The sequence below is a fragment of the Littorina saxatilis genome, linkage group LG11, assembly GCF_037325665.1.
Source record: "Littorina saxatilis isolate snail1 linkage group LG11, US_GU_Lsax_2.0, whole genome shotgun sequence".
NCBI classification, from domain to species: domain Eukaryota; kingdom Metazoa; phylum Mollusca; class Gastropoda; order Littorinimorpha; family Littorinidae; genus Littorina; species Littorina saxatilis.
In genome coordinates, this window is record NC_090255.1 from 16962348 (window position 1) to 16971844 (window position 9497).

At 38.9% G+C, this 9497-nt stretch overlaps 1 protein-coding gene and 1 long non-coding RNA gene across 8 annotated transcripts in view; one reads left to right on the forward strand and one right to left on the reverse strand.

The window, feature by feature from the left end:
- Positions 1 to 3043, forward strand: part of LOC138979885 (ATP-dependent 6-phosphofructokinase-like) — a 50826-nt gene extending 47783 nt beyond the window's left edge. For all 7 annotated transcript variants that reach the window (XM_070352642.1, XM_070352644.1, XM_070352643.1 and 4 more), the window contains one exon: positions 289 to 3043. In XM_070352642.1, coding sequence (XP_070208743.1) covers positions 289 to 418 — 130 coding nt within the window. In that variant the 3' untranslated portion in view covers positions 419 to 3043. The remainder of the gene's footprint in view (positions 1 to 288) is intronic.
- Positions 3044 to 7033: 3990 nt separating this feature from the next.
- Positions 7034 to 9390, reverse strand: LOC138979888 (uncharacterized). The gene is made up of 3 exons (XR_011460166.1): positions 9191 to 9390; positions 7818 to 7956; positions 7034 to 7157 (listed from the first exon to the last, which is right to left on the reverse strand). It is a non-coding gene; the product is annotated as an uncharacterized lncRNA (long non-coding RNA).
- Between the last annotated feature and the right edge of the window lie 107 nt (positions 9391 to 9497).

The following is a 9497-nucleotide window of genomic DNA, read 5'->3' on the forward strand; positions in this document are numbered from 1 at the left end:
CTTATTTGCTGGTACCGTATACAGAAATGTGTATGGGTTACCTTGTTTTGCAGCAACCGTATTCAGAAATGTGTCAATGGGGGCAACTTATTTTGCAGCAACCATATACAGAAATGTGTCTATGGATACCATATTTTGCAGCAACCGTGTACAGAGAATCGTATCTATGGGTACCATAATATTTTGCAGCAACTGTAAACAGAAATGTGTTATATTTTGCAGCAACAACACATTTTTTTGCCACAACCGCATACAAAAATGTGTCAAATGGTATAACTTATTTTGCAGTAACCGTTTACCCTTGGTCCAGTGGTGGCTGAAGCTGCGTCCACTGCTGCGCATCATGGCCAAGCACACCACCGAGACCTACACCATGGATGTGGAGGAGGCGCATGTCAGCGAGATGGATAAGGAATAGCGGATTTGAGAGTAGAGGTCACCTGCACCTACACCGTTGCAAACCTCTTGCTTTCTCTCATACCCCTCCACAACTAACTGCAACAGTCTACCATCTGCCAAATCAGTCCCGCATAGCCCGAAAGGTTGAAGGGAAGTGAAGTGTTGACCTTGTTGTGACCTCTATAACTGTTGACCTTGTCGTGACATTGAACTCAAGCAGCTTTGTCTGCAGTGTGGTTTGCTGACCTTGTCTTGACCTTCAGGTCTAAGGAGTCTTTCTAGGATTGATTGTGTCATGAAATTTAGTGCCAGCTTGATTGATATGCGTTGAGGATCACTGGTTTATGGCATGGGGATGTTTTGTCCCAGCAACCTTATGTGTGGATACCCCAGGAAAAAAACTTTAAAGTTGTTGTGGATTTTTGTCATTAATTTGGTGAAAAGAGATTGTTTTAATGCATCCGAGTTTGTGTTTCACACAGATCATTTGTCTTTTTTTGTCCCAATAGTACTTTAAATCTTATGTAACTTTGTCTGTCTTGTTTGAATTTTGTTGTAATGGCAAGGTTTAGCCCAGTTTTTTGCTAGAATTGGAAAGTATGCTTCCTTACGTTATTGTGTTATCCTCGAGGTGTGTTTATGATCCTTTGCCAATCCTTGTTGTTTTCTTGAGACTTGACACATTTATTTATTGTAAAATAAGAATGTACCTTTTATTGTTGGAGCTCTTTGTTATACAAATACACACACGCATGCACCGCACCCATTGACCAGCTAACTTACCCGCCATCATTTGTAAGTCTGTAATTGACAGCGACAGTTTTATGTCAAACATAATGAGAACAATTGATCCTTGAGTCTGTAAGATCGCTAATCAGGACACAAAGGACTGGGAAGAAAAGCACAAAGGATTATCGTTGATCTGCTGTGTACCAACCGCAGCTTAATGTTGCCTAGATAATAGGTTTTTATACTGTAGTTCCTAGTCCAGTTAGATTTTGTTCTTTGTGTTAAAAAATAAAATGATGTGATATGAAAGTGCATGTGAAAGAACGCTGGAGGTAGTATTGAAGCTGAACTAGTATTGGGGAAATGTCGTAATACGAAAGTGCATGTAAAAAGAAGTGATCTTGGCACGTTGTACAGGCAGAATTAGTTGTATTGGCCATAGATGATTACTCTAACTAAGTTTGAAAGGGCGGGGATGTAGCTCAGTCGGTAGCGCGCTGGATTTATATTCAGTTGGCCGCTGTCAGCGTGAGTTCGTCCCCACGTTCGGCGAGAGATTTATTTCTCAGAGTCGACTTTGTGTGCAGACTCTCCTCGCTGTCCGAACACCCCCGTGTGTACACGCAAGCACAAGACCAAGTGCGCATGAAAAAGATCCTGTAATCCATGTCAGAGTTCGGTGGGTTATAGAAACACGAAAATACCCAGCATGCTTCCTCCGAAAGTGGCGTATGGCTGCCTAAATGGCGGGGTAAAAACGGTCATACACGTAAAAGCCGTGGGAGTTTCAGCCCATGAACGAACAAAGTTTGAAGAGACTTACAGAATAGATGTCGATATGTTTCTCTTTGAAAATGTTGATTGATACGATGACACAGTGATTATATTCTGAAGCATGAATATTTGGTATTTACCGCGTGATACGATGACACAGTGATTATATTCTGAAGCATGAATATTTGGTATTTACCGCGTGGTGTGCACTCTAATGTAATGCGAATGTTTTGGTATTGGAGAAGTACATGATGTATTAGCATACAAGTTTTCTTATGTTTATTTGTCATGATTGACGTGGTTTTGACAACTGCAGCTCCAATTAGCAGTAAGTTGGTAATGCACAAATACCTGTATTAGCATCAGCTTTAATTAATGGGTAATGGTAATATATTGTTGACAAGATGTTGCTTTAGGTCACACTTTTAGATAGTAATAAAGTGCTTCAGCTTGTTTGTGTCTGATGGGTTGCTGTATTTATACATTTGTTAATAAGACATATCTGATCATCTACACTCAGCTTAGATAGTGTTTTCATTGGGCAGATACAAATGCCAACTTTAAAAGTGGAACTATGTCTTATTATTGCTTTCAGCAGCTGTTTGAAAATTAACCCATTGCTGAGCCTTTCAATTAAGCTTATACCGGTACATGTGCGGTCAGAGTAACCTCTGTGAGGAACAGAGTAATCTTGCATTCATTCACAAATTAGGTGCTGCAGGAACATGCCTCAGTGAAAACTTACTGTGCATGCCAAGCATTTCTTTAACCTGGAGTCTCTGCTCATGTTTAAATAAAGAGTCGCATAAATGACAGCTGTTACCATTACTTGTTGTGAACAAGGTCCTATCTTTATTTCTATTGTGTAAGAAAATGTTCAACTAGTCATGACTTTGTAGGTCTTAACTTGCGTATTTTGAGATGCTGCCTATTACTTTACATAATAGGGCTGTTCTCCCCTGGCATTGACAGTTAGAGCGTACAGTGAATCACAGTTAGTCTTGTCCCACATGAGCTAGATGCAGCATTCAGAATTTCAGTTATTCCCAGTGTATGCAGTTTAGATCTAAATGCCGCAAAGCTGCAGAGTACTCAAGGATGTTTTGTTCTTTGAGATAATAAAGTGGTGGAGGTGCACTGATGTTATGATTGTTATTGTTTTAATTTTATTAGCGGGTTGGATTTTTCTGTAATCCTTTTACGAATTTTATGTTGTGAGTAGTGTGAAATTTACCAAAGAAAGATTGTGGTTGTGATTTCAGGTATAGTCTTTTGATACTATTTTCTTTATAAAAGATATAAATTGCTTCAATCAGTAGGCTGTGCATGTATAAATATAGTTTAAAAAAGGGAAGAGAGAGGGCTTCATGCCATAGAAAAGGCTCATATTTAAACTACTGCAATACACCGATACACACGCACACTTGTACTCATTCAGACACATTAGTGATATAAATATGACATTTTGACAGAAGAGATCATTTTTCTGAATTTTTGTGTATGTATGATTAATTTGTTTTATGTAGGTTGTACTTTTGATTGTTCTATTCTGTATATATATGTTCTTTTGTAAAGGGCCTAGAGCCATAGGTTAGGCACTTAAAAATGTCCAGTTATTATTATTATACAAGCAGTTATACAAGCATTTACATCTACATTCATTGTCAACAACGCTTAATTAAAAGCATACACCATCAAACATACATTAAACAAAATTCTTCCACTAAGTAATAAAACATGAATAAAATAGGTAGTGAAAACAATTACAAGTAAGTGCATAATGGAAATACTGATCAGCATGAACTTTTCCCATCTTTTTATGACAAGCATGAAACATAAGTCCAGTGAAATAATCAGTGCATTTAAAAATAATTTGTCAGTGAGTGAGAAGGAACCGTTTTCATTTCTTTGTGACAAAAGGAGAAGGCTTTCAGTGAAATAATCAATGCTCTTAAAATAATGTGTCGGTGAATTTGTTTGCGTTCTAAGGATGACATGTTCAGTAAAATAAAGTACATACAATCAGTGCACTTAAAACCACGTGTTAATGAAATGAAGTAATCCTTGCGTTCTAAAAATGTTCAATCAATCAATCAATATGAGGCTTATATCGCGCGTATTCCGTGGGTGCAGTTCTGAGCGCAGGGATTTTTTATTTTATTTTATGCAATTTATATCGCGCAGGGATTTATTTATGCCGTGTGAGATGGAATTTTTGTACACAATACATCACACATTCACATCGGCCAGCAGATCGCAGCCATTTTGGCGCATATCCTACTTTTCACGGCCTATTATTCCAAGTCACACTGGTATTTTGGTGGACATTTTTATCTATGCCTATACAATTTTGCCAGGAAAGACCCTTTTGTCAATCGTGGGATCTTTAACGTGCACACCCCAATGTTCAGATGTATTTTGTCTAATTAACACCATGCATACTTGAGATCATGGAACACCTTTTTTTTTTATCAATAACACTATGCTTATTTGAAATCATGGCACACCAAATTTTTCTTATCTGAATGGAATCACACCAAAATTTTCTTTTGTGTACCCAGTTATAGTTCTTTTTTTCCAGTTTTGTAGAGATTTTGGTTTGCAGTTTTACTTATTCCTTTTATATCATCGTTATTATTGGATAGTGTAAATAATGAGGAAAAGGTTAATTTCCATCCTGTGTTAAATTCTGTATGAACTTGTATTTCTGTTTGCGTGTATGTTTTAAATTAAGCTCTGTCCAGACGAGTGATGTTATTTTGTGTTGCTCTTATACATGTACAAATATGAACTTTATTTTGCATCTGAAGTTTTCAAAGCTCTTTATACCTGAAATAAGGATCATGCTTGAACAGACAGGTAGTGAATCATTGTTTGAAGGTACTTGTATTCTCATGAAACATGTACAGGTAGTGAATCATTGTTTGAAGGTACTTGTATTCTCATGAAACATGTACAGGTAGTGAATCATTGTTTGAAGGTACTTGTATTCTCATGAAACATGTACAGGTAGTGAATCATTGTTTGAAGGTACTTGTATTCTCATGAAACATGTACAGGTAGTGAATCATTGTTTGAAGGTACTTGTATTCTCATGAAACATGTACAGGTAGTGAATCATTGTTTGAAGGTACTTGTATTCTCATGAAACATGTACTATGAAGCCTCCTTTGTGAGACCTTCGAAAATCTTTATAAAAAAAAAAAGCGGGTCCTAAGAAGGAGGGATTCTTAATTTGGGATAAATTTACAGAGGTTATGAACAGAAAATCTGAAAAAACAGGGTCGTTTAAGATAGGGAGTCTTATTAAATCAGGGGATGTTAAAAGGAGGTTCCACTGTATAGGTGTTTTTGTAAGGTTAGAACACAATTTCATAACCCCATGTGATTTGTGAGTGTACATTTTGTAAATAATGAGTTGCTTTCTTTGTACATGGAACTAATTTACAGTGGGTGCTACTGTCATGTTAGATACAGCTTTATACACAGTTTTAGCCCTCAGGTAGCAAACTTACACTAAGCATGAGTATTACGTTTTAGTCAGTATAGTAGGGGTTCTATTTGTCAAAATCTTTCAAATTTCTGTTACATTTATAAAACTTGGCAGAGTGATAGAGTAAGTGATCCTAAAGAAATTTAGAAACACGGCCATCGCAATTTCTCACTTTCAGTATCTATTTTTAGAACAATTCAAAATGGCCGCCATTTGACCCTAGAAATGCTAATATCTCAGGAACCATATGCACTACAAACATCAAAATTTGCACACGCACTCTCATGAAGTAGTGTTGTAACATCGAACAATATAACACATGTTGTTATATATCCAAGGTCAAAGATCAAGGTCAAATAGAAAGTCAGTGTCACGTTTTGGTAAGTGACTGTAAAATGCTAATTTCTCAGTAACCATATGTACTTGGATCATAAAATGTGATAGATAGTATCATAAGGTAATGCTTTCACACCCATAGTTAATTCACTTATGTCATTGTACATTCAAGGTCAAATGTCAAGGTCAAACGAGAGGTACCGGCAGGTAATTCTAGGAATGCTAATTTCTCAGCACCAACATGAAGTGGGAATACCGGATTTGGTAAACATATTACCTGTATTATATTATCAGCAGGCCTGCTATGTATATATATCTTCACATTATTGTGCATTACAGTTCAAGGTCAAACAAGTATGCACCTGATATAATTATAGTTCATAACACAGGTGCTGTCCATTTCCAAAACCAGTCAAGATCCATTCAGCATGCAGGGACACAAGTGCACTTGCAAAGTGCTGTGCATTTCAACACAACTGCTCTGCTCATGGTGGTGATCATCTGCAGGAGTATCTGAAGAGCTGATCATCAGGGAATTTTCCAATTCCTGTAGCAGCCGGGAAACCTCTGGTCCGCCAATCATCCACTTCCGCAAAGCTGACGGGTTGTCTGTCAGTCCGACAGCGCCACCTTCTCCTTTGATCAATGCATTGTTCTGCTCATGTGCGTGATCAAGAGCGATCTTGGAAAAGGGACGTCCGAATTTCTGTAGCACAAAGTGGCCCATCTGGAACTCTTCGAGAGTAGATGATACTGCAGGAGTTACAGTGCTGTGTGTACGCAAGTTTCATCAAGATGCTCAGGCCGCATGCAGTAATCTGATGTGCACGACGTGTTCTTGCAACATGAACTACTTTCAAACACGAATCTGCAACTCCCGATGATGTGATTTCTGCTTCTGCCAAAATGTTTGTCCAGCCACTTTCCCGCAATGGCTTTCATGAAAGCCATTTCTGTGTGCAACCCTCCTAACATGAGAACCATCAGGCTTGGCCCATATATTTCAACCTGCAGCTGCTGTGGATTACCGCTTTGTTCTGCCAAAAGATGTTTGCCAAGTTAGGGCCGATGGGAAGCCTTGATGAAATATCAGATGGAAGTGCTCCCCTAGCATGAAAGTGCCCCAAGTTTTCAGCCAGTGTCTCATACGTAGAACAGGATGCCGTCTGCTTAGCGTTGGCTGGACAGATTTCATGTTCTTTGGTTATCTCTTGGCAAATGAGACAAAGAGTCCACTCACTTTGTGCTGATGGCGAAGTCTGAGGCTATGCCACATCCACCACGGTCAATGACTCTGTAGACAAAACATCTGGACACGGGCTTGTCCGACGAGCTGCTTTCCCTGGGCGCTCTAACGGAGATGAATCTATGTCGGTTTCTTCATCTTCCCTCCCTCGCTTCTTTTTCTTCGGCATATTGGATGGTCCTGTCGACAGAAATTAGATAGCATGTGTTAATACACCACACACACACACACACACACACACACTCACACACACACACAAACACAAACACACACATTGATCACATGGTATATATCATGGTATATGTATATTTATATCTCAGAGATCAGCCTACCTTGGCTGGGTTTAAAACTCAGCTAAAGAGCTACTTGTTTCGCAAGTTCTATCACTGAAAAAATGAAACTGTCTGCTTGGACATTTTTGCTGTTCTCTATCACCTATCTTTGTTTAGAGTGGCTGTTTTTGTATGATGATGGTGAGTGTATGTGTGTGTGGGAGGGGGGGGCTGTATGTGGGGGTGGGGGCGGTAATAATTGTCATATTTCGTTTTATTTTGTTAATTTTCTGTGCTAATGGTCTAAATGGTAGTGTATGCTTTGATTGTTCTTGCTTTTGGTGAATCCGTGAGTTAGTGCATTGAGTTTTTCAACTGATAAGATGTGCGCTTTATAAATGCTATTCATTATTATTTTATTTTATTATATATTTGACATCATAATTGTCACCACATTACTACTATACCCCCCCCCCCCCCCCCCCACGCCTCCAGATAGTAGCCACTTTTACTTCATGGATGATAAGACAGAGAAAAAGCATGAAATGGTGTGTTTTTTACAACTCACAATCACAATGAAGGTGTCACATCAAGAAGTGATATGGAGAGCCTGAACCACAGGAGCAGAACCACAGTCATGTACTGAGGAAGCCCTGGAAGGTATTGATCACAACACAGGGTCTTCAGAGTGAGCAGCAACTGCTAAACTGCAAAAGAAAAAAAACCCACACACACTGGGGTAGATAGGGGTACCTTGGTGGTGTAATATGAGGACGGGCTCATATAACCCTAATGGGACCTTAATACCCCAAAAGGTCCGATGTACTCCCCACCGTTGAAACACACACACACACACACACACACACACACACACACACACACACACACACACACACACACACAGAGGCAGACGGACACACAATTGGGTGGTTTGTTCTTCAGTTGAGAAGACTAAAATTGAGGTGTTTATTTTATGGTAATTAGAAACAATTTTTAAAAAGCCGGAACGGTAACTAACCCTAACCCTAACCTAACCCTATGGCACTTATTGGCACTTGAAAAAACTGGGTGGCTGACAACCCACCCAGTGGGTTTTTTTCAAAACCACCCACGGGTTTGAGGCCGTGTATCCCTAAATCCATCCTTCTTCCCCCTCCCTCAGTCCATTCCTATCTCTCTCTCTCTCTTCCTCCCCATTTATCTCTCTCTCCATATCTCTCTCTCTCTCCCCCTCCCTATCACCTTCTCTCTCTGTCTCCCTCTCTCCACCCCTCCTTCCATCTCTCTATCTCCCTCCCTTTATTTCTCTCTCTCCCTCCATCCCGCCCCCCTGCCTTCTCTCCTTCCCCCCCTCCAGTCTCTCTCTCTCTCTCTCTCTCTCTCTCTCTCTCTCTCTCTCTCTCTCTCTTGTGCATTTTCACTGTTTTGTCATTTCTCTTGACAACACTTCTTCCAAATATTTGTGTAAAACCAAGTAAGTCCGCTTGCTTAGATCTACCCATTTTTTGTTAGATCTGTTAGTTAGTTAGTTAGTTAGTTAGCTGTTGCTTTTCGGGTCCAGCGGACCATAATAGGCCAAATCAGGACCCCACAAGTTAATCATTTCACATTTTTTGATTAAAACAATTCTAATACATAAAATTTGTTAGATCTAATATTGGGCGAAAAAGGTGGTAAAACCAATAAGTAAGTCCACAAAATGCCCAACAAAATCAAAACCATCCATCAGATTATTATGAAAATCGAGTTTTAGATCTAAACGTAAATTAATGCTATTTATCTTATTATCTCGGTGGTTTAATCTAAATAATCATCACTTTTGAGACAGTTTATCAAACACTAAAAGTCGTTTTTCTCGGAAGTAGCTTCAGTGGACTTACTCGGTTTTGTCAACACACGGCAGAGTTACTGTAATTGTCCAAACATGTCAAATATACTCACCAGAGAGACTTTTCAGCTGCCAAAACAAAGAATGCATGTGCGATGTCCGCCATTTTGTTCATTCTGCCCATCCGTTCTTCTGTATTTTCAAAACGCTTTTAAAAACATTTTGAGCTCCAAATAACAATTATATCAACATAACATGTCAGAATATATTATTATGTTTATTTCAATAACTCGTAATATTTTTTCCCGTAAAGTTTTTTTTATTTTATTCTTGTGCTGCGGACTAGCATTTGTTCCAATTTCGTCTGCATGAAGGCGCCAGGTTTAAAGCCTTATTTCTCAAAAACAATCGCATTTTTGT